Genomic DNA, 27,338 nt, shown 5'->3' on the forward strand with positions numbered 1-27,338 from the left:
ACAACATAATAACCAACTTTATCCATGTCAAACATCAAGATAATCTGGAGAAAAAAACTTGTCAGAAGATTTCCTGTTGAAGCTGTATTCCTTTGCAATTGTATTCGCAAATACAGTACTCAAATAAACGGTCTGAATGAGTGAATTATAATTTCCATAGAAGTACAATTCACTTGTATCTATGATTATTTGATTAGTGCCAGAATTTAATGATGCCTATCATTCACCCAGAAACCACAGGTTGTTTATTGTTTCTTGTTTTATCTTATCTGTAATAGCTTCCCAGTAAATTTGTTCAACACTGACTGAAGTGGGAAGCAGTGCCTTCAATCTTCTTTCGTTAAGGAATGATGGTAATAATGTCCTCGTGCTTGTACCAGCATTTGTCAAGCAGGAGTCTTGGCCAGAAGAATCATTTTTGATCCCATTTTTTGCCAGGCTTGTGCATGCATTCCACATATATATCATAGGTAGAAACATCTATGTATCCAGGATATGGAAAACCATCATATAACACAACAACACATTTTCCAAGATTCAACTTCACTTTGAACCTCTATGCCGCTTGGATTAGATTAGAGCTTGGATTAGTTAACAGCCTGAGATGGACAATGCCCATTCATATAATAGGGGTCAGGCAATTAAGCATTTGAATTATTGTAGGCGAAATGAGGTGTAGGCGAAATGAGGGCAAGCCAAACAAACAGCTGCAGACGCGTGGGATATTGTTCCTTTATGTGGATATTCACGGATACATTCCTCGAACAAGGAAGCTGCCTTAAAATTATAAACATAACTTTGGTAGGTTGTAATTATGATATTTGCATTTTGTTTTCATTCATTTGCTGTAGCATTGAACAGATTCATTCTTGTTCCTCTACGTCTTGGTTGGGAAGTTCTTCGAGGCAGGACAGACGTTTTCACAAGTTTTTTCCTTTGTAAGCGTGTATGAATTACAGTCAATTTGTAACATGTGCTTCTCTCAGACAATTTATAAAATGTCTAAATATTTCAGTCGTTTTACAAATTGACTGAAAAATCTGTCCATTTATTTGACAGATTGACTAAAAATGATTAACATGGTCAAAAGAGCTTAAAAACATCACAATAAATTAATTATGCTAGGATTAGAAGCCAAACTATAGAGAAATGTACTTTTAATCCTAACATATTCAGTCACATGGTGATGATATTAAACATAAAAATGTTTCGAATTTGTTATAATAATACAGATGGACATATTTCCTAAGTGAAAATTTGGCACATTTTGACTGTTAAAATATAAACACAGTAGTATAGGTAATAGGGGTTCTGGACCACTTCCACTGGAGCCGGATTTATATACCTTTACTGCTACTACAGGTGGCATTTTTTATGCCAAAATGATGATGCGATTCAACGATAGTCATAAGAATAAGTTAAATTGGCTCTAGCTCACCAATACCTGGGGCCAATCATTGCTTTAGATGAGCCTAAATGGAAATAAAAATATTCTTCATTATTTTTATAGATAAACGATATTCAACATTTTTATTAAGTTCTTCATTCATTTTACTAGGAGACCAGACTATATAACTACACTCTTCTTGGAAATTGATAAGAAACAATTGATAACCGTATTTGGTTGGTTTGACATCACTGATATAATAAAAACCTTGTGGTAATTCTCTCCATTTAATAGCTTTTTCGATCTCCATTATTATATATATTTATGTAAGCATTTGTCTAAATGTGATCAAACGATTAATCTCCAACCAGTTCTTTGGTTTTGGCATGGAATAATTGACGCCCTTGTTGCCTCCCCTGTTCTATGAACTTTTTTTTCTTGTCTTCGCTAATACCACTGGTCTTATGAGATTTTGATCGAATCTCCTGCTTCATTTCGTTGTATTTGGTGAGTTCTGAAAACACTAAACGAAACTCATCCTCGGATATCTTACAATCGACCATTGCTGTTGAAATATGATCCTCAATGCTGTTCAACTTTGCTTCGGCTAGTATCCGAATACTATCGTGTTTTAATGCTTTCTTTTGTAACCTACGAGAAATGAATTTTATCGGTATTCCTGCCAGTCCTGAGACTCCAGTGGCTATTTCCATGCCGAGCACGATAGGCATGGCGATTATAGTTGATAATAAACCAACACCTGCTTAACCGAGTCCCATGCCAGCTGCTACAAGTGCGGTGTCAACTCCGTCCAGAGCATTCACAGCTCTGCGATACTTTTTATACAATCCAAGTCTCAACTCCCTATCCTTCTCTATTCGATGTTTTATGTCGCTTATTTGATGTAATCGAAATCCATCAACAGTTTCCATCTTTTCAATTGCTTCATCGAGCGCTGGATATAAACTCATAGTGTATATTACGGTCATATAATAGTCTTTAATTGGTCTTGCTTAAATGTTTTGAGAGTATACATCAATCTTATCAAATGTATATTATACGGCAAGAATATCTTAGTAAGAGAAATACTACCACTTTTAAAAATTTGTACCCCATCGTCGGTTGCAACGGGCGATGCTCCGATATGAATAATACTGCAACGTTGATGTTGGTGTTTCTTGAGCCATTTAATCGATAGACCTGGTAATATTTCGAAGGCATCTACCGGTACATCTCCGAACAAGACTTCAATAATAAGCGTAGAAAGATTAGGTATTGCACTCAGGTTAACTTTAATGTCATCGAATTCAGTAACCAAATTTAAACTAACATTTTTTAAGGCCGGACGACTATATAACATATGACCTGGGTTTTCTGGCAGAAAAGTGACTAACACACTTTTTCGTTTTGATGGGATATAAGCCGCGAGTACGATGCCACTATTTATTATCTTAGTTAAATTATGGCCCTTACCTATCATCGTATAAGGTGGGGTAATGACAATATTCAGTAGCCACTCGATGTTTGCTTCGACCATAGTCCATTTATTATCGTCGTTGCGAATAATATTGTATGAAGTGTTTTTAAGGAGTCTACTAATGTCGACATCGCTTAAATCTTCTAGATTACCCGTGAATGTAACTTCTTTCCGCTTGTATTTATTATCTTGTAAGTGTAAAGCGTATAACTTACCATTGGTATCGAGTTTATCGAATCCTTCTGTGTCTCCGAGATCGGAAAGGGCAATTGTATTACATTGTCTGAGCGTTCCAGGGCCTGATGCATCAACCATTATTTTTAATATGGAGTGTTACACTTAAGTATCCTATATGTACTGGTTGGTGTTTTACATCTAATACAGAAATTTTGAGGTCTGAAATAATACCCCGCTTCAATTTTTTATATTGTAATGATGAGAAAGATTCCGTTCTACCGCTATTATATTTTTCATTTTTCACTGGAACAGATCTGAGCAGAGTTGAAGGACTTTCGAGTTGAATATTATCCGTCGTGCTTATTTGATCAAGATGGAAACACAACTCTTTATAGGGAACTAAATCGGGTAATTTAGATCCATCATTTGATGAATCGATTACTATTATAGCACCGATTACAAATCCAATTGTAGTTGCAAAGTAGTTCACGTAAGGAAGTACACCACTTTTTCCAGGGTAGAATTTCAATCTCCCAGTCGCCTCATTTTGTGTGAGACTAGCTCCCATAGGCTTAAAAATTTCATCATTGAGTCAGCTTACGCTGTAATACCCATCAGGTATAGTAATAATTCTATTTCTGTCACCAATTATTAATATCTTATTATTATCTTTCGCAGCATTTATATTGGTCCACAGTGGGTAATACGTTACATCGCATAGGGCGACTTCGAGTTGACCATCCGAGTTATCGATAATACGAAGCAGTTGAATAGACTGACCATTTGTTATTCCCGGGAGTGTAACATACATATTAAATATACAATGATACTATATCATAACTTAAATATGGAATCAACCATTATTTATAATATGGAGTGTTACACTTAAGTATCCTATATGTACTGGTTGGTGTTTTACATCTAATACAGAAATTTTGAGGTCTGAAATCATACCACGCTTTAATTTTTTATATTGTAATGATGAGAAAGATTCCGTTCTACCGCTATTGTATTTTTCATTTTTCACTGGAACACATCTGAGCAGAGTTGAAGGACTTTCGAGTTGAATATTATCCGTCGTGCTTATTTGATCAAGATGGATACACAACTCTTTATAGGGAACTAAATCGGACAATGTCTCTCAATCAAATGTTGACCTGAATATTGCTAAAATTCCGCGTGTAAATCGAAGTGTAGCTGATAAGTTCCCTACAATCCGTACACCTTTTTCTCCAGTGTCGAATTTCAACATCCCATTCGACTCATTTTGTGTTAGACTAACTCCATTAGGCTTAAAAATTTCATCATTGAGTGAGCATACGCCGTAATACCCATCAGGTATAATAATGAATTTTTCAATAATATTTTGTTCATCTAATATCCATATCTTATTATTACCACTCGCAGCACTTATATTGGTACACAGCGGGTAATACGTTACGTCACAGATAGCTACTTCGAGTTGTCCATCCGAGTTATCGATAATACGAAGCAGTTGAATAGACTGACCATTTTTTTTATTCCAGGGAGTGTAACATACATATTAAATATACAATGATACTGTATCATAACTTAAATATGAAATCGAGACACATTACTAATCTATCGATTATGGTAAATTCCTATGGTACAGATTTTTTCGTTAAATTCCCTGATATCTTTGAAAAGTACAGGGTCTCGGCAACTAGCGATAAAATGGTGCACGATTGGTTTCACAATCCGATGCAATTTTGGCAGAATCAGTTAAACTTTGCCATATGGTGTGCCACAACGGGATGTGGCGTATCTGTTAATGCCCCAGGATATATGCTAAATAAGTCTGTTATATCATTTCACGTGTACTATCAGATTAGACGTATACTTAAAGAAATTAATGCTCCATTACCGCAGGATCGAGCGTGGAATTCCACAAATAATAATTATGATAGGTCTGGGTATGAGCGTATTTGTCAGGAATTTAATGTTTCTACGAGTAATGATTTGCGCATTAAAGGAGCAAACCATGGTCTAGGTGTTCCCTACACAGAGGAAAAAATAACCGTCAAAGAAGAAAGCGATTATGTATATAAAGAACTTAATAAACTTCATGTTAATTTTAATAGGTTGAGGAGTACCAGCAAACTTTACACAAGAATATATGATCATTGGCATAAAACCAGTCATTGGTATAAAGGCTGGGAACTTTATAGTAACGATTGGAGAGGGGATATTATGAGTTTTAAGAGTGGGTCTATTTATATTGTTAAAAAATTTGTACAACTGAACGATGACGCTTGGAATGAATTTCTTAATGATAAAAACGGAAAATAATTTTACTAACCCAGGATTTGTAAGATTTAATGAAACAATAAGAACTTAATTCTCGGTGCACAATCGCAAACACAAACGTCCATTATCGGTACTGGGACAGCGTTCGATGCGCAAAAACAGTTTGTCGCAAACGTGGAGGACGCCATTAATTCACCAGTTGACATACCATCATCTATAAAGTGTTTTCAAGATGCATTACAGTACGCTCAATCCAAAGTGGACTACGTTTATGCGCCGGGACTATACATGTCTCCGAGTAATATGGAACTTAAGATCGGTCAAGTGATAGGTTATAATAATAAAATTGTTATCGCTACCGATCAACAAAAACCAGCTATAAATTCAGATATTAACGTCGAATTAATAACGCAAACAATCACGGGCGAAAAGGGAATAGTCAAGCCACAAACACCAACTATCGTACAAACATCTACTAACGCACAAACACAAGTGCCACACATATTGAGGCTAAATATCAACAACATATCGATGAAAAAACAGCGCTTGTATTAGGTGGAGTCGCGGTTGGTTTACTCATGATTTGGTTAGCGAACTGATTTGGTTAAAATAGTTCTTAGCGAACTGATTTGGATAAATAGTTCTTAGCGGATACATACAACAGCCCTGCAATTGCTACGATCAGTGCCCACAAGTTTTGACTAAGCCAAGTGGTGGTCTTAGCTAATAAATTTTTAAGAGCCAGGAAACAATACTCCCTATTATACCGGGAAGTGCGTCCGCGGCTTTCTCAGCGAGCTTTCCGAGTGCTGAACCTAATGCTTTTAAATGCTTTTTTATCCACTCTTTTAAACCATCCGACGTAGGCGGTGATCCGCCACCACCTGTACCACCTGTGCCACCTGTTAACGCGAGAGTCAAAGTCGATATAATAAATCCCAATGCGGTTAAAACACTGGCAATTGTTATTCCCTGTTCTCTGAACAATGTTTTAATTTTATCGACCAGTGTAGTGTCATCGTTGAGGACTCGATCGATAGTTTCTCGAATTCGACTGATTTGCGAACGAAGTGCCTCTCTATTAGTGGAAGCAGCCTCAAGGTGGGCCGATCTTTCGTCATCTAAGTTACGCAATCTTTCCGCTACGCGGCGTCTACTGAATTCATCGCCCGCCTGTTCGAGTTTTGTTTTCTCGTAAACTATATGCTTGTCGATTTCGGATATCTTGGCCATATTATTGGTGAGTTCTCCCTGCATTGTTCGCATTGCCTTGTCAAGACCTCGTAATTCCCTAATACTGAACTCCGAGGATGGTACCTGTAACGTGGAATTATCATAGTAGGTACCCAAGATTTTTTCGAATCCGTCCGAGGCCGCCTTAGAGGAAGCTTCCAAATTATCTGTGTTACTGAGTTCTTCCCGCACAGTCCTAAGAACCTTAGTAGTCTTCGCGGAAAGTCGTGAGTAGTCCACAAAACCTAATTCATTGTGAATAATGTTGATACCACCAAGGCGTCTGGCTATCGTAGACAAGGCTAGGGGCTTACGAGTATGAGAATGCATAAGATCCATATCCGGTTCGCCACGCAGTCGCAATATTCCTTTACTATCTATCGTAAACTTTGAATAGTCACGAACAATAGGACTATCATCTTTAAAGGTATCGTAATAATCATTGACGAATAGTTTCAAAAGTTCATCATTGACGGTTGATTGTAAAAGTTCATCGTTAAGATTCATAAAGCTGGTTTCATCAGTATCTTCGATTGGATTCTGGTTATCAAAGTCATCAAAGGTATCTAGATCAAAATCAGTCATTTTTATATTAAACATAGGGTACATGTTTTCAATATAACAATGTCTTCGCAATACGGACGCAAGTTAAACCCACAACGTAGACTTCGAGATCCATTAGGGGTCAAAGCAATTCGTCAGTCTGTAACTATAACTAATAACCCTAGTACCATCAATCAGAATCTAACGCTTCTGGTTCGCTTTCCTAATCTCGGCGCACACGATGTGTTAGTTCCGGGAACTGTCCGACTAGCATTTACGATTATTTTGACTTCTGCCAACGTTAACAGGGAGCCCGTTCAGAACATAGGTCGTGCTATCGTTAAGAAAATCGCCATTAAAATTAGCGGTAATGAGGTTTTGAGTATCGACGATAGCGATGTATACTATTGTTACATGGATCTCTGGAGAACGGATAAAGAGCAGGAAAACTTACAGTACCAAGGTATTTGTAAAAAGAACACATTGAAACTGCGCGTAGATGCTGAAAATGGTGATGATACCGTCGTAGAAGATAAGGCCGTTGCCGACGCATTAGGTAACCGATTCTATATTCCCCTAGACTTTGAATTACTAGATTCCCACATGCCCTTTTATCAAGCATCCCTAGGCGATAGGTTAGAATACAAACCCACTTTTAATGACTACGGTAGAGTAATCAGAACCGGTGGTGAAGATGCTAGCTATTCCATTGACAATATCTCGCTGGAGTACGATATGATTACGGTTCCCGAATTAGCCAGACAAATTCGTAACCATTATACAGGAAGTTTAGCCATTTTGTACGATCGCGTGCTGCGACATCGAAGATCACGAGGGACAAAAAAGACACGATGTGGAATATCAATCTAAACGTTCCCACGAGGTTGTTGATGGTATTTTAATGTTGTTCGAGGACCCCTCCGATGCATTTAAAAGAAATACCGAGAAGTTCTACAATCCCAAGATTACAAAAGTAGAATTGACTATCGAGGGCGTTCCTAATCAACTATATAGCCAAGGAATGCTAGCGTATCACCAGTGGGATGAGGTTAAAAAACTTCCTTCTATAAAACGTTCCCCGGAAGTTATCGCGGTCGTGAAAGATCTGTCTCTCGGGAGTGTATCGATGGGTGAATACCTCACCACGAAGTACGCGCTATGGCTAGACATGCGAACCACGGACGATGACCAACTACACGGCAGTGGGAGGAGAATAGAAAATGCTAGCGAGGGTGTCACAATACAGATAACGAAGCTCCAGGAATCGGCTGGTAAATTAAACATATATTTGTACGTGATTATGGATGCGCAACTTATTATACAGAATGGGAGATTCGTGCAAGCAATCTATAGATAATCTTTTACCTAAAGATCCGCACTGCGCTATCATAAGCGGGCAAACGGGCTGCGGAAAAACAGCTTTTATTCTAGATATTTTACAAAGTCATTATAGGGACGTTTTCGACCATATTATTATTCTGTGCCTGACTATAAGCGTTAATAAAACATACCTATCGAGAGATTGGGTAATGAATGACGACGGGGTACACAGAGTCGGTCCAGGCGATCGTTTACAAGACTGCCTCCGAGTATGTCACGAAAGATACAAAGGAGAATCAACCCTTTTCATAATAGACGATTGCAGCGCGAGTAAAAAACTCACCAAAAAGAAAGATATGCTTTCGTATTTAGCATTCTCCGGTCGGCATACTCAGCATACCGTTTGGGTACTAACTCAAACATACAACTCCGTCCTGAAAGCAGACCAAATGGGTAGCCCTGTTTCATTGCAAAGATCGAGATTCATTCGAGGAATGTTTACGCGAAAATGATGTTATTTATACCAAGCCCGAACGAGATAAAGTCAGAAAACTGTTAGCGGCAACGAAGCACTGTAAACTCGTATTAAAAACCGATCAACCAGCTGCTTATGCAATTGCTTAGCAAAATGTAGCAAAATTATAGCAAAATGTAGCAAAATATAGCAAAATGTAGCAAATTGAACATTAGCAGTTAATATCACATAAAATGTGGTTCGAAATCATCATTCTTTCACAACAGTTCATTATAACGGAATGTATTGGATATGTCATATTATATTATGTTAGACTTAAATATCTCCTCAGGTATTACATTATGGAATGCGACGAACTCATCGAACAAATGCTCAAAGATGCTCTGATGCAGATCAACATACACATCAACATGTTGATAAATCTTTAGATAAATCTTTAGATAAACATAGAGAAAGACTCGCCGCTTTGGTAGCCGGTGGAAAATGTTCCCAATATTTGGGAGAAAATTATACCATCGAAAAAATTGGTAACATGACCGACGAAGAGATTAAAAAACTGTACGCGCGTTACGAGTCTAGACTGGGAGCTACCATGACTAAAACAATAGGGTCTTCTATATTACAACTGTACACGGTCGTAGCTAGTACTTTTCTCCCTATCCCGGCAGAACATCGCATGTATTTATGCGAATCTCTAGAGAAAGACCCATTCATCGAACACGCTATAAGCTCAGTGAGCTGTGAGTTTTATCATAGATACGGAATGTTCTTAGCTCCGTTCACCACAGATTTAATAACGGCTAGGTATTGTCAATTTAAACATACGTGCCCACTTAATAATAATGGGCTATGAGTCAACCTTTACCCACGGGTGGTTTTAAGTGGGTCGATGATATCGATGTGAATAATATCAATGAGAATAAAGGGTACATACTAGAAGTTGACCTGGAATATCCAAATTCCTTACATAAAGACCATAACAATTATCCGCTAGCTCCCGAAAGATTAATGGTGAAGAAAGATTGGATGTCAGAATATCAACACTCCTTGATGGGTAATACAAGGTTAGCTAACATAGAAAAACTCGTACCAAATTTGATGGATAAGACAAAATATATAGTTCACTACAGAAATCTCCAGTTATATCTATCATTAGGTATAAAACTAAAGAAAATACACAGAGTTCTAAAGTTTGATCAAAGCCCTTGGATGGAGCCCTATATAAGGCTGAACACAGATTTAAGAAAGATAGCTACCAGCGATTTCAAAAGAACCTATATAAGCTCATATATAACTCAGTATTTGGTAAAACTATGGAGAATCTAAGGAAGCGTGTTGATGTTAAATTAGTCAGATCTAATGAGGAAGAAAGACTCAGGAAACTTATAGCCAGTCCGGCTTTTAACAGAAGCAAGATATTTGATAACGACTTAGCCGCACTACATATGCAGAAGAGTAATATAAAATTCAACAGACCAGTGTACGTTGGTATGAGTATTCTTGACTTGTCAAAACACTTAACTCTTTCAACACCAGTCAACCAGAAGTGTTTACTGCTGGGACACCGAGTTCCCAGAGACTCTTGTGTGATAGATGAAGCCAACATTTATCAAAGAAAATATCTGCTTGTAAAATGTATTTGCTACTACATGTTATACACCATTTGAAAGGTCTGATCCTATGGTTTATAAATATGAAAGTTATGTTTTTCACATTATTTAAAATAATGCATTTACAACTTAATTAAGTTCCTTGTAAATAAAAAATGTAAGCTAACACGTTGTTAACATCCAGATTAAGGACCAAGGGAGGGAAAACTTGACGATTTTCAGCAAATATAAATAAGATTTCATAAAATCCACTTTCCTATTTCTGTTTTATTTTCATTGTTTACGTAATTGGAAAATCATTTTAAAAAAAGAATTATAAATAGTTTCTATCACCCATTTCCCGATAACAGCGGCTGTCCGCTCAGTAACATGAATAAATACCCCAGTTTTCGAGGTTTCGTATGAGTGGCATATGACACATCGCTGGAAAGCTTATTCCTTCATCTACATGCTCGTAACATCGCCTGGTGTTTTTCCGTTGTTATAACAAGCGATTTCATTCGATTAAAATTGGTTTCTAATGAATAACAGTTTAACATGAATACCCCACTCAGACACAGTATACTGACTCCGAGCCGACCAGTCCTTGTTTTAGCCCCTTAATGCCGAGCGCCAGACAGGGTAACAACAAGTACAATCTTTTAACGTCTTTTTGTATGACGCGGCCCGGGATCAAACCCTGGACCTTCCGCTCTCCGGGCGGACGCTCTACCACAAGACCACGGAGGCGGTCTATCCCCCTTAGATACAAAGAGATGGATTGATAAGGATGGTGTAACTACCTATGCTTATGGTTATGGTGGTAACACTGTATCGTTGGGAACTATGAGCAACTCTTCTCGTACAAATGCCCTGCCCAGTCCATCTTTAAGATAATAAAAAATAGGCTCTCCTTTCGTAACCAATCGACTAATGTTATATGTCTTAAGGGACCAAATTGGATCGGTTGCGGGACGTAGGCCGCCTTCGAGTTCACCGGGCTAGTATAAATATCTTACACTTACTCTATCCGGAAGTTTTTGTTCTTTGCCTCTCCGCGGTGCTGAAGATTCTGAATTCACGGATTTCATTTTAATCGCATCGGATGGTTTCTTCCCAATTAATCTTGTTACTTCATTATTCAGCGCTGATACAACAGCTGATAATCTTGTCACCCATTCGGTTGATCTCAATCGTTCCAATTTCATTTCGATCCCATACTGATATCCAAACAAAAGTTCTGCTAATGTCCTGTTAAATCTTTCAACGATAGCTTGACTGCGGTGGGCCTCTTTTTCACCACGCCTGATTTCGACATCGTGCTTTGTTAACAGTTTAGTTACCGATCCCATAAACTCGCGACCGGGATCTACTTGAAATAACTTGGGCCATTTTAGTGGTCTGCGTTTATATATGCGACTCAGTGCATTAGCTACTTCTGTTGAATCTTTCGAGGTTAATGGCTCAGCCTATTTGTATCGACTAGCCGCATCCATTACGGTTAAAGCGTATTTATACGTTTTGCGTCTTACCTTTTCATGGGGAAGAAGCAAGGTCAGCCTGATGAACTTCATTCGTTGTAAAAATATCAAACTTCTTCCTCAGGATATAGTATATTTGCCACATCGTTTGTTTCTTTAACCAATCCTTGGCCACATCTTTAGATACCTTAGCCGCGGTGGCTAATTTTTGTATTGCTCCTATTGACCTTTTTCACACTCGCTACTTCCGGTTTGAAAGCGAGGCTTGGAGAGCAGAAGGTGAAGGCTGGATAGCACATGAAACACATGGAGATGTCAACAAGGCACGCAATCGGGACAAACTGTGACAATTTAACCATCCCGGTACATTTATCGTAAGTATTGAACATTGTTCTTATTCTTATCATTGACAAACTATTCTACTGTTATCTGGTCTCCTTACCGATATGAAGTTGAGTCTGGCCGTTCTGTTGTGATTTCATTTTAAAATATCCATGACCACCTGTAACTCCCAGTGCAGTTTATGGTAGCTGAACAGACTTAATACAAATGCTACTGAGATCTTGTAAAGAATAATTCATTGTTTACACACCATCAAGCCAAACCATTTATTGTGAGTTTAAATAACTTTGCAGGTTGTATCTGAAGTCGAAATATTGACCTTTTGACCATATCTAGATCTATATGTCAGAAACTAACTAAATTGATATGTTGATATAATGTATCAAATTGTAACCTACTGAGAATTTACAATCGTAACAAATCAGAATTTTGCATCAGTTGCGTATTTGATGTAAATTGTAATGGACTCAAATGCATTCCAATAAAATATTAGACCTCTAGATCTACTTGTACTGTCGATATTGTGAAAGTTGTTAGATTCTCAATGTTGACAGATTAGATACCATGAGGTGTAATATTTCAACTGAATTATTACATAAAATGTGTTTAAATATTTGAAGTAAAGTACAGTTTGATCTGCAATTTTGTAAACAATATTTCTACCAAAATGATATTTACTTTACTGTACCAAAGGAGCACCTTTAGAATACAGTACCACAACTTCTCGTGAGGACGATCTCTGCCGTAGGTCACATGTCTCAAGACAAGCAACCAGTTTTTTGTGAGAATCCATCGGACTCGAACCCGTGACCTTCGGATTGTTAGCCTGACAGCTAACCGACTGAGCTACGTCCACACTGTTAAAATTAGTGCAAATTTACCTAGTCATGCCTATGACGTTACGGAACTGAACGAAAAGGGTCGAATAGGTAACGGACACTTACGAAGGTTACGGGTAGGCATGGTGTCTCGCGACTTTATGACTAGTGACGACACAACGGTGAGTTCGCTTTTGAATCAGTACTGAAAAAATGTAGCCGGTGAAAGTGGCTTGTGTGAATGTTTTCAGGACAGTTTCCAGTAGCCAAAATATTCGACACAAAACCATTTCATCCTTTTTACTCGACGTTTTTGTGTGAAGAATATTAGGAGCCGCTATAGAATCTATAATAGCCACTAAATGAGTACCTAACCCTAATGATCGTAAAGGGGATCCAAGGGTTAAGAATAGACTTCGGGTAATCTAATAGCCACTAAACGGGTTCCTAACCCTAATGATCGTAAAGGGGGTGATTGATCGTAAAGGGGATCCAAGGGCTAAGGATAGAGAGTTCGGGGTGACCTACCCTATAACTGGCGACATTTGGATGTGTTCAGCACCAATATAATATCCCTAATAAACTGCATTCTTGTGCATAATAATGAAAATTAATGAACCGAAAAAATAATATATGTATATTAGTTCCCATTTATAACCATTTTATCCACTTCAATTACGAGAAAAACGAAATAAAAAATATATAAAAAATAAAAGTGCTTTCGTAAACTAGCGCTTGCTCTAAAATGCGCCGCCGCAGGCTATAATTAGTAAACAAATACTCAAAACTCTCAACACCGCAGGGCGTATTCAATGACGTGTAGAGATGATAGATTACTGGGAGGAGCTTATGCGCACTCGATGACCCCTGACGTCACTGGGCATTGTTTCACCGGTGTGACTTGCAACAAAATACTACAAACTACGTCATAGGGTATGATCACGTGTTTGAAAAGTTTGTGGTACTGTATTCTAAAGGTAGGCCCTGATATTTATATAATTTACACAAACAGATAACTCTTTAACAGTTTGTATTCAAATATTTCAAATGCATAAATTGATATTGACATTACTATAAACTTAAAGTATAAACAGAATTATTTTTAATTCCAATGCGTATTGCAATCATAACTCATTTACTCTCTTTGTTTAATTGTGAAACCCATCTGGCTTTATGTCCACAAACATGTTTTGAAACTTTAAAAACAAAATGATTTCTTTTGTGTAAGCAATTGCCATGTATTATTGATTATTAATCATATCAATTTATATGTAAGAATATAGTTGTGCTTACTGTGTCATTTTGCAATAATTATATTGTTATGATGTAATATTTTACTATTGTTAACAATCTTTAGAACTTTAGTTTATTTCAATCAAGTCAAGTGGTGTGATCATTTTGATATTTTTTATAATTCAATCAAAACGAGAAATATAAAAAAATATAAATACATGGAAGAAATTTGTTTTCCTTGTCAAATAACGATGATAGCATGAATTTATCTCATTTTGTGATGTGACAAATTTAATATTTTCAAGTCAAGATATCAACTTTAGTAAACAACAAGAAGAGATAAACATTATATTTGACAAAATAAATTCAAGTCTTATATTTTCTTTGTGATCTTCATGACCTTACCATAGTGTCAATGAGGCAGACTGACTGTAGGGATGACAAAACGTGATATTTCACCTGATTTTAATAAAAATCTTATTTATTTCACTCTAGCGAAAGTATGTTTTCAGCATGGTCAGACTAAACAAAGTATGTCATGATTAAATACATACCGGTAATACAAATATCAAGTTTCATTAAAACAAGAGTAAATTTCTGCGTGACATTGGTATAAAGAGCTGTAGTACACTGTCATTAAATTGATGCATCTGTTGAGTTTACTGTTTACACAGAATATACTGTTTGAGTTTTAGACATATCAGATGAATTGATGCCTTCAAGATTGTTCTAAAGTTACATGTAATGTTACACACTGTGATTAATTTTCCTTAAATTTCTCTATTTGAGATGAATGTTGTTTTCTAAATAAGCACTATTTTGAGAGAAGGTGAATATGCATTGTTTATAAAAAAATTTATTGAAGTAGAAATATTATTACAATATTATTGAATTATTCATTTCAGGCTAGCGAGTCAACACAATGAAGTACTAGTATCCGGTGATGGATGTCTGGAGGAGCTTTCTGCTGACAGTAACACACTGGTTACAATGTGCGTCCTGTCAATGGATGAGGAAGTGAAAAGCCATTTTCTTTTAATCAACAAATGTGTTTCCTGTCACATTTCACTTAAATAGGACGAGGAAGTGAAAAACCTTATTCACTCACAAAACAACATGGCCAATATTTATTAGACACTAAAAAAGCAAATTGTACCATTTGTTTACAAGCAAGAAAAATATTTTCTCCTGGAATTTAATTAGGTGCTTTTGACTGACCAAGACACCCGGTCCATGTTAAGTTTTGAAAAATTATATTGTGAGAAATAAAGACATGAAAATATTGGTTTGTTTTTCTTTGTTAGATATAAGAAATCCAGATTGTTCCATCAACATAATTTGTACCGATACATATATTTTATCTTGGCTTGATTACCAATTGAAGTTGATTCTTTTTTATCTTTTGTTATTTTAACTGTACTCATATCTGATCAAGACATTTTCAAAATATTCAGGATAAATGTATTAGTAGCTTCCTTTTGATATACAATTACCTTTCATCATACAGGATTAGGTGAGGGTGTTTAAGAAGTTGGTGGTTGTATCAATGCTTTTATTTCTTCAATTTCATGCATTATTTATATTTATCAATTTTTAGTTTCCTTTTAACTTATTTTAAACAGTTCACACATTATTACTTTTGTCGTGCACGGTGCAATCTCAATCGGCAATAATCAGTTAAGTAAGCGATGTTTGAAGAACAAGTAAAGTATCATCTGTCATTGTACACACTGAATAGAGTTATCGCCCCTTCTGAATATTTATTTTGACACACGAATTATTTTGTGAACTAATTTCATTTACATCGTAATATGTTAAGATGAAACTCATAGCAGAAAAAGTGTCTTTTGTCAAGTGTACTCATGGCAAAACGATAGTGCGTTGTGCAGCAAACACCACTATGAAACGTGAAATAAACATGATCGACGATTTCGAGTTCGCCAAGCCACACACTGACTGAGCAAATTTGCAAAAGTACACTGACGTGTTTCATGTTATGCGGTTCATTTGCAATACAAAACTTCTGTCATTGAATGTACTATCACATTGTACCTATATGCCGACGAGGTTATGATAAAACAATCTATTTCTGAAATACGTATCTCGAAATGCACCTTTCGGTTCACATCCGGGATCCTGACAGCAAAATGCTAATTCCAGTGTATTACAGGCATATTTTAGTTGGACCTCATGATTAAATGTGAAATATTTTCTGTATTAGATACAGAGGATACCATTTTTTGTTTGTTTGAAATGTCCATCAGAGAAATGCACAACATGCTGTCTGTTCCCTATCAGCTGATGAGACTCACATTGCATGGAGCTATGCTCTCCAAGCCTCGTTTTCGATCCAAGATGGCGAAAGTGTGAAAAAGGTCAATACCTTTCCAATATCCTCGTGGGCTATAGTAAATTTTATTCATCATTAATTTATATTGATGTTTCTTTTTATACGACTCATGATGATCATTGAATCGCATCATCATTTTGACATAAAAAAATCCATCTGTAGTGGTGGTATAGGTATATAAATCTGGCTCCAGTGAAGTTGTCCAGAACCTCCATTACCTATACTACTTCACTTGGATGGGTCATGACGAGGATATTTGTGAAAGATTAAGCAGCCAAACTCTCTAACTTTTCTCAATGTATGCTAAAATGCTGAGTACAAGATTAAAGGGTCTAAATGATCAGAAAATATGTTTCTGTATGTATTCGTGTTGGGGAATTTCCAGGGGTTTGAGTGAGTGAGTGAGTTTGGTTTTACGCCGCTTTTAACAGTATTCCAGTTATATCGCGGCGTGTCAGCTTAATGTGGGAGGAAAGCCCGAAGTGATGCAGGTCTCAGACGTTTACCACTTCGGTGAAACCCACGAGCACAGGTATGGTGCTGACAAACCTAGAAACATAATCGGGGCGAACCGGGATTCGAACCCACAATCATAGGTTTCTGGCGTGCCCAAGGGATGCAACTCTGCACAGCGAATCGCGGCGCCTTAGACGACTGGGCCACCCGTGCCCCCAATATGGAAGCAGTCTGTTTCGCAGTAATGTGATCGGCCTCTCGAAATGGAAGAGCTGTATATTGTGTACACTTCACATCAAAAATAACTTCGTATTTAAGGATTGACTGTGTTTTTTTCCGGTTCATTTAAGAATTGAACGTCAGTTTGGATGGGTTCATTGAAGTGTGAACGATTTAAAAAGGCTGGATAAACTGTGTGAATCTCTGAGCTTGCATGATCAGTTACCGCCAGATTCAAACATTAGTTCCCTGAGAACGGGAAGACACAGTTGGAAAAATGCTAGTTAGAAATGAAACCTGAAGACATAAAAGTTGTGGAACCAAGGCGAGCGGGGAAAAAACTGGCGAGTGAGCCTGCACGTTTGCTCTTTCATTCCTTCTTGGCCTTCGGTCTCAAAGGGTTGTTTGAACACTAATATGCATTAGTTTTCGCTAAATGTCCTGTTCATGATTATACACGTGTGCAGAAAGGGAATTCCCTCGACTGTAAATATTGGGATTCCCCGACATTCCGTAGTAATAAAAGCAGTCCGCCTCGGTGGGCGTGGCTTAATTTTTCACATTCATTTGGAAATGAATGCAATAACACATGACTAATTCAGCTACCGTATTTTCTTGAGTATAGTAGGCACTTTTTTCCCCCAAAACACAGCTGTGTAGAAGGGGGGGGGGCATTATACACGAATTAATGAGTTTTGATGTTTTTCCCCCATGGAAAGACATTACCGTGAGCACATAACACCAGAAATAACATGTCAACAAATCCATACTGAAGTACGCAAATTAATCATGTAATTACACTATCTGGCTAAAAAAAGTGTTATTATTATTTTAAATATGTTTTGTAAAAGCTGCATCTAAATTAACAAGATGTTGGAATATATTATTCATGATAAAAAAAATAGTTTCAGATACAATTTTTGCCGATCCTTGCATTAAAATCCTGTAAAGTTATATCATTGGGTGTGTCTTGACCGAATCACCGGTCGATTCCAAGAAAACGTGTGTACAGCTGATTGCTGTGTCTAGCTTAGTTTACAAGAAAATACACAAGGTAATCTTAATCCCTGGATATAAAACAATGCCCAGCAGAACAAAAAATACAATTTAAACGGTAAATCAACATGTCTGGTGATTTTTTATCTCAAATTTCGAATTTGTACCGACCAAGTTTCTCATCACCCATTTGTTTGCCGGACTTCGCTAAAGGGGTACGGTGTAAAACACTTTCTGCGCTTGGTATTCAAATTTATTTTTTTCAAAAATATTGAATCCACTAGAGGGGGGTGCGCATTATACACAGGTGCGCACTATACTCAAGAAAATATGGTAATCAGAATGGAGGAATTTCAATGAACATAACGAAAATTTAATTATTAAACAGTGAATAGTGTATACCGTGTGGTTACTGTAGCATTTATATGTGTCTCATAAGTACTATTTGATATTTAATACAGAGTGAATTTCATTATCACTGAGATCATGTGTCACCAAGACATACTGATAAGACTACTGATATTGACGCCTTGAAAGTTAGGATTAGTTGTCAGAGAATGAATACATATGACATAAATGCCACAAGTTGATTGTAAATATGTCATAGTTGTTGATACTTGGCTATTGTCAGTGAATATTTCACGATGACTAACTGGTTGATATAACATGGTAAACTCCCGTCAAATTGATAAATACATAAAACCTAACCTGTGATATATCAAAGTTCAACACTGTTGATTTTTATTATTTTTTATGGACAACACACAAGAAACAACCAGAATAATGAATTGGAAAAACCTATAGTTCATAATAGTACAATGGTTGTACAGTGTTCACTCGCTATAGTTCCCTTCAACTCGGTTATAGCATGCGGTAATGCATGACTCACAAAATCTACGTACGTTTTCAATAAACTCAAGTTTTACACTAATCCAATGTTTTTTTCATTACATTACCAGCTGATCACCGTAAACACGTACCACCGGAAATACCTGTCAACAAATCCCAACTGAAGTAAGCAAGTTTATCTTATTATTACTTTATCTGGTTATAAAAAACGTGTTTATTGTTTATCTTATGTTTGTAACTTTTTTTAATCCCATTCAATATTGTTTACATTTATTTCGGAGATATCATGCGTGAACTGATAGGCATGCTTACAGCAATCACGATCAGATTACTGCTTTTTATGTCTTGAAAAGAACCTCAAATATAAAATGCCATACTTTGTGGCAATTTGACTAAATGTGAAATGACGTTATCACAAAAGAAATGTGTGAAAAGTACCTACAGTGAATAGCTCTGTGCTAGAACCTGGTCCGTGTCATGTCTAGTACGTGAAACACGCCCAGGTTGGGGGTCGGAATTTAGCCTTCTGGTCTTCCAATCAGAAGGAACTTGGAGGGCTTACGATCTTCCGGAATCACCAAGATGGCATTAAGGGCCACAAGATATGTAGTGATGTTGCTGCCCCTTAAATGCCGTTTGTGACGCAGGAACAGCAGGAACTCGGCCAGGAATTCAGGAGACGTAGTGGTGGGCTCATGATGTTTTTCTGTGCAGGGACTTTTGGAGGAGAGCCACTTGCCATCATAGAGCAGCCTGGTGGATGGTCGATGACCTTGGGAAGGAGTACAGGTGATGCTGAAGGCATCAACTGCCCCAACCTGCAGATCCGGTACCAGTGATACAAAGGTTCGGATCTGGTAGTTTTGGCTGGTGGCAAATAGGTTGAAGTTTTGGTGACCGAGGTGCCGATAAACAAGAGCGAAGGCGTCCGGGGTTCACTCTGTGTGGGCGACCCTGTCCAGTCGGGAGAGGGCATCTACCAGAATGTTGCAGCAGGTTGAATCAGATTCCCAGTTGATCGACCTGGTTGAAGAACCAGAATGTTTGCTAAAGCAGTGAGTGGGAGTGAGTTGGTCCCTGGTTTCGGAGACACCAAACGACGGTGATGTTGTCAGTCGAGATGGCGAGACGCACGTTCTGATGGGTCTGCTTCCTGTGTGAGAGAGCCAGTTTGAGCGCTTGTTGATGTGCCATAGTTTTTGTACAGCAGACACAGCTCCGAGGCGATCTGTCCTTCCAGGTGCGCTCCCCAACCTAGAGGAGAGGTGTAGAAGAATAAGTACGAAGAGGTTGTCAAAGAGACGCCGTCTAAGACATTCAATTCCACCGTCCACCACCGGAGGAGAGACATGAGACGGTCCGGGAGGATGATGGATATTGAGAGGTCTTGACGTCTGTTGTATGGGGCTGGAAACATGTGGGAGCAGTTAGAGTCGACCCCTGGAGGTCAAGTCCTGCGTTTATGTCAGGAGGCCCAAGATCGCTTGCCACTGACGTAGTGTGCCTGATTGGTGGAGGGCTGGGAGCAGGTGAAGTTGGATTCAATCCCACCTGTCCCTGGCAGGTGTCTGAGTGCCGAAGGAACAAGATGTGGAATCTTCATCCAACGATCCTGCAGGACTAACATCTTACCCTGTCAAGTGTCAAAGAGGGCCCAATGAACTTGATCGCAGGGTGAGAATTAATTCGGACTTGCCGACAATGACAAGCCATCCAAGTTTGTGCAAAAAAAGTCACCTGAAATCGAGCTGTTGAAGAAGGACGGTGGCATCTGCGTTTGCCTGAATGCAATTGTCGATTTAGGAGCTGAAAATCCTTTGATGGGAACCACTGGAGGCAGGAAGTTCCAAGTCGGCCTTAAATGGAAGGGTCACTCAGCTGTCGAATCTCCCTCCAAGGGAAAACTCACTGAAGTCCTTGGGTCAGTTGAAGGACGCTGTTCAGCCTGAAGAGGAATCGATCCTTGTTCACGACATCCTCTCCCGCATCCCAAAAGAGTAGAACGGGAACTATCAAATCCCTGTGATTCTGAAGAGCGGGCCCAAACTAAGAATAGAGATGATCATTCTTTACACAATCCTATAGTTGCCTTTTCTGCAGACGTAGGAAATCGACATAAATCTGCATATTCGGGTCCTTTTGAACTTCTTGAGCAACTTCTTGAATCAGATCCACAAAAAGGTTTCAAGAGCGCCAGCTGCAAGAGAGTTGACAAAGATTAACCTTAAACTGATCATTCCAAAGGCAGTATTGCAAGACACCACAGCGATGGAAGGCCATGACAAAGCCCAAATGGTATGATAGTTGATCAAGGATGGCCAAACTACCATATTTTCTTGGGTATAGTGGGCAATTTTTTTCCAAAAAAACACAGCTCTGTAGACCAAATACACCAAATAATGAGTTTTGATGTTTTTTACCCCATGGAAATATATTACCCTGTTAGCAAGTAACACCGGAAATACCATGTCAACAAATCCATACTGTAGTACGCAAATTAATCATGTAATTACACTGTCTGGCTATAAAAAGTGTTCTTTGTATATCTGGACTTATTATTGTAACTTATTTCATTAATTTTATTCAAAATTCTTTTTAATATTTTTTTAATTAATTACGGCGAAATCGTGTGAAGCGATTGGAAGATCGCACAACTCACCGTTATTAACAGCAACCATGGTCAGATTACCGCTATTGACGCCTTGAAACAAACTTTAGTTGACAGAGAATGGATACATATATCATAAGGTCTCAATCCTCAACCACTGAAGAGGTACATGATCTTTTGGAACATAAGGTAGAAATATCCCCGTCGGGGGAAGCCACCATAGCCAACATACCATGCATGGGTGTGGATATATTCTAGGACGAAACGTGGAGTCAGGATGTGGTCATGTAAGTGGCAAAATGAGGCGCAGGCCTATCTAAGTTAGTACATGTAGATATGTCTAACAACTCCAGACGCAGAGGGAGGGTGTTGTTGGAGCTCAAGGAAGGAACTGCGAATCACTCTAGCCAATCAGCCGCAGAAGTGGTACGACTTAACTGTAGTTGGTCAGCAATCCAGTGGAGGACAGACGTTGGGTAGGCGGGCTCTAGGCTAACTACAAAACAGAACAAACCCTCAGGAACCAGGGCATGCTCTATTACCAAAGGTGCCGGAAAGTAGACCCAGTAAGGGCAGGCGTTGATGAGACTGGAGGAGGATTTGAAAAGAACACAGCAGGAATTGATGAAAGTTGCTGTTGAAGAGTCTTTTAAACCACACGAAACGAATCAATAATCAGCTTTTCCTGCTCTTAATCCTGTTGATACCAAGACGTAGGGAGGACCTGTGTAGGAGGAGGGCGTAACACACCTGGTTCAGGAGTAGATGGATCAGTTGGCAGGAGGGTCGTGAGCCTGGGAACAACCGTAACCATAAAATCCGGGTAAGTATATGGGTATGAGTATGGGTAACAATCCCAACTACGCGGAAGATCTGAAAGGGAGTCGTAACGTGGATAATCGCAATCACTGAAATCCCAATACTGTAAGACGTTACAAAATTATGCAAAGTCAAAGGGAAATGTGTGCCCAAACAAGAAAAACAAAATGTACTCTCTCTGCAGAAACACGTCTTCACAATAAGGCGATTAGAAAGAGAATGAGTTGGCAGAGATGGACACATGATCAGGTTGTATAAGGTCGTTGTGCACAGGATCATGTACAAGTAATTTTTTAACATGTCTTCTGCTGAAATTTCCCTGAAATTGATGTATACAATATTGAAAGCAATTTTGAATAAATGTCATGAAAATAGATTAAAGATATAAGGCCAAAAATGCAATGAACACTTTTCATATGCAGATAGTGTCATAACAGGAGAAAATGCTGCTGACTCAAACAGTTGATGGACATATAGGCCATGACAAACTCACTTGACATTTAACTAGGTGAGCTGAAATGCAGACAATATAGATGTTATATACAAATATTTCTTGTTTTAGTTTTGGATATCACTAAAATATTACAATGATAATGACTCACTGAGGTCATTGCCTGTAACAACCTTGTCTGTTCTCGCGATACTGGTATTCAGAGCTTTGATGATCTTGGTGATGACCACACTTTGGACAGATGTAGATGACAGCTAATAAAAAGTAGCATTTTGTTTTGGCTAGGGTGGCTTTGGTTAATCATGACTCATGAAAATTAATGCAAGACACTGAAGTAAGGCAGACAGACAACTTATGACAGACTTCATTTTTGTTACCCTTGACGAAAGACAAAGTGACATTATTGTAATACCTTGGCCTTTTTGTCATCTGCAAGACTGAGGTCTGTATCATCTCCCCAAGAATCATCATATCCCCCTCCTTTTGCTGGTACTTCAGAACCTTTGCTAACAGTCTCTTCACCAGAATCATCACCTGAAAGAGATTAGCTTCATAATAGTTATAATAATTAGGAGATAAACAAACTGTGTTTTCAATATAGAGCTAGGTTACCAGTAGATTTAACCACGTTAAATTGAATTTGGAATCATGCGAGCAGCGTAAGGTTTCAAATGTTAAAGCTCAAGCAGTTTGTTTACACCGTAATACTTCACTCGAACATATGACAGGCATTGAAAGCATATAAGCAAGACAACTTGGTCAGCTAACATGAGGTGGGCACCCCAAAAGTAAACTAAGCAAGCTTAGCAAGCTTTCATTCTATACTGCACGTCACCATTATGACGTCATATCGCGTATTGTGACGCAAAAGGAATGACGTTGCAGTCATATATGGAAAGGCGCCAAATTCCAAGCTCTCTGTTGTCCCCCAAACTTAAAATTCATTTTCTTTGTAGATTTCTATCATGTTTTCTGCACGCAAATGTATTGCCACATATCCTATGAATATTGTAGTAACCGCAACTTTGCATTTTGTCACCTGTAATTATACATATAATTATTTTAAATATGCCTACCGACAATGACTGAAAAAAAGTACTGTGCTATGAATATTAGCTTCCACGGTGATGCGGCAGTCAAACCAGCTGTTTCAATCAGAGGGGATTTATTGTGATTTTATGGCCTCTGATTGATCAGAATCGAATAATTTCTGAATTCATGGTAGAATGACATGTTGCAATTGCTTAATTGATTTCATCATGTATACATGTAACTTGTGCTGGCCTGGTAGCTAAAATTGTTGAAGATTATGTCATACACTGAAGACAATGAATCACCCTACGACAAACCCATCTCTTGCTGATTAAAAGACTTTGACACCAATCAGTCAACAACACCTTGATAAAACTAAGACTGACATCATTGAGGAACTTAGAAACATGAAAATAGACATAAAACAGGACATCACTCAATTGAAAGATGAACTAAAACACGTGCAAGGAGACATAAAGAAAGTAACTGACAATATTGTTGAACTAAAAAATGATATTTCACAAATGAAAGAACAACAACATATTACATGACTGGATGTGGACTATGTACACCAGCAACTACAACAACAGGATTTAACACATAGAGAAGACATTAAAGTACTCATGGAAATGAAAAAAAACTGTTTTGCTGGATTTAATAATCGACACAAAGCATTACGTAGATGTAAATACGAAATAACAAAACAACTGGAAAAGTACTAGTCTGGATTTGCTGGTTTTATCTCAGTGCTCAATACAAAATGTACTTTACAGGAGGTAATTTGTAGGCACTTTCAACATTCAAAAATAAAACAAAGTCCAAATTGACATGGCAGAAACAGGCTATAGGCATTATGCAAATTAGCCTGGAAAAAAGTTATCAAAACAACAATGAAAATAACAGCTATGTTTATGTACATAATAATAATGACATGTAAGTTGTTGTTTTAGAAGGGAATATGATACTTTTACGTTCTGATATTTTGACGATTATTCACTATGCCACAATGCCACTCACAAATCACTAACCACTGACAAATCACATGCACGTGGGTTTCAAGCACCTGTTTTTTCCTGTCATCAAGGTGTCATAGGTCTTGGACATTCACTTTGATCTACTAACACCTGGTTATGCTCAGTTTCACAATAGTCTGTTTTGTTCATATTTTTACACACTTTTACTTGTTAAAAAACATAAAAAACTTTGATACGCTGTATTTGTGCCAAGGCCCAATTAGTACTAATTGAGTTCTTTGAATATTTATATATTTTGTATATTAACTGCATTTATTTAAAATCTGAGATCGAAAAAACAGGTTTTTTTCATTTCCGTGAGTACTTTAATGCCATCAAGAACAGGGTTGAGAGACAAGAAATTTTTAGTCGGCGCGATAATGTCATCTTGCAAAGTGTGCCCGAGGATGGCGATGAATTGTTCGGATCATGCAGAAACAAAGTATTAAAAGTGTTGAACTCTGTATGTGAGGAAGGCGACAGTGCTAATCAACCTAGCGATATTCGCCGATCACATAGGCTTCGAAGAGCTACAGCAAAGAAATGGAGACCTATCATATGTGCGTTCTGGGAAACTGAGGTAAAGATTTGGGCTATAAAAAAGAGAGAACAATCAAAAGCTAAACAAATGGGAATATCAAACGACCTTACTGCATCACAGCGAAATAAACTGAAATCTCTAGCTGAAGATAGGAAGAGGGGTTTCTACAAAAATGGGAAACTTGTAGTTGTGGATATGCCCCCTAAACAAGAATCCTCGTTTGCCAATGATGGAACACAACTCTTCACAACAACACGACAGAGATCTGCTAATCCATAGGGATACGGCCGGGCCCGACTTATGTCACCATCGATGGACATTAAACCTGTCAACAATGTGTCGACTTTGACATGGAATATTTCAGGTCTGCACAATAAAATGAAAGATGAGGAGTCTATTAACTTCATCAGCGATTTCGACATCATCCACTTATCAGAAACTTGGTCACATGAAAAAGATAATACTGATTTTTGCCTTCCAGGATATAAATGCTTTCATTTACCCGGTATTAAGCTGTCACAGTTTGGACGTGCCTCGGGAGGTATAATAGTGTTTATAAGAGATAACATTTCAAAATATATCAAATGTGTCCGGTACTTTGAAAATGCTATTTTTACGCCCTTTGACAATAATTTGTTTTCATGTGAAAAACATATATTGTGTATCTATGCATATGTTCAGCCAGAAGGATCAAGATGGTATGACGATAAGCATTCGAAAAATGGAATTAACCTCCTCTTAGACTCTTATATTGATTTTACAGCTAACTTGTCACCTGTTGAAACCATACTTTGTGGCGACTTAAATGCTAGAACTGGACGACTTGATGATTATACTGATGATATTTTCAGACATTTAACAGATGATGATGATTTAATAAAGGAACTAGTATCAGATGGTTTCTACAGACCTAGGTTCTCCTCTAAACCTGCAAACTAACAAATTTGGAAAATCTGTAATTGATGTGTCAATTATTGAATTTGCACATTCTAAATGGTCGATGTGATACTGACAAAGAAGAAGGTGATTATACATTTGTTGGACATAATGGATGCAGTGTAATTGATTATGTCATTGGATCATGCTGGTTATTTGAGAAAGTTCTGTCTTTAAAAATTATTTCAAGAAGTGAATCAGAACATCTCCCTATAGCATTTAATCTATCTACAAATATTGATTTATCAGAGACTACAACAAAGGTACGTTCAGATGACCAAATCATCAGTGGTACTAAGTATTCATGGAGTGAGGATAAGAGGTATATATTCATTGAAATGTTAGCATCTCTCAATGAAGAATTGGAGAATGCGGTACACATAGCCTTAACAGACATTGATTACGGGATTAAATTTAACAGAGATATCTTATTGCGATCAATTGTGTACGACCATTTTCAGGTTTTAAAGATTAGTATAATGCTAAATGTGAATGTTTTAAAAAACAGAGATGTCATTATCTCAATGTATTTCGTAAATATAAAGACAAAGTGTCTCTTCAGCACTATCTTGCTGCAAGAAATAAGTATAAAGCTGTATGTAGGAATGCTAAAAGTTCTTTCGAGATTAAACGTCGATCTGAATTGATAGATTCAATGAAGGATTCCAAAACATTTTGGCACAAAGTTCAAGCTTTATCAGGTACAAGTAAGGATAAAAATAATA

At 37.7% G+C, this 27,338-nt stretch overlaps 1 protein-coding gene across 3 annotated transcripts in view; it reads right to left on the reverse strand.

The window, feature by feature from the left end:
* Window positions 1–27,338, reverse strand: part of LOC124114452 (ankyrin repeat domain-containing protein 26-like) — a 792,436-nt gene that overhangs the window by 613,590 nt on the left and 151,508 nt on the right. For all 3 annotated transcript variants that reach the window (XM_046475021.2, XM_046475020.2, XM_046475019.2), the window contains exon 7: window positions 23,504–23,625. In XM_046475021.2, coding sequence (XP_046330977.2) covers window positions 23,504–23,625 — 122 coding nt within the window. The remainder of the gene's footprint in view (window positions 1–23,503; window positions 23,626–27,338) is intronic.

The sequence above is a fragment of the Haliotis rufescens genome, unplaced genomic scaffold (assembly GCF_023055435.1).
Source record: "Haliotis rufescens isolate VD_foot unplaced genomic scaffold, xgHalRufe1.0.p SCAF_22, whole genome shotgun sequence".
NCBI lineage: Eukaryota > Metazoa > Mollusca > Gastropoda > Lepetellida > Haliotidae > Haliotis > Haliotis rufescens.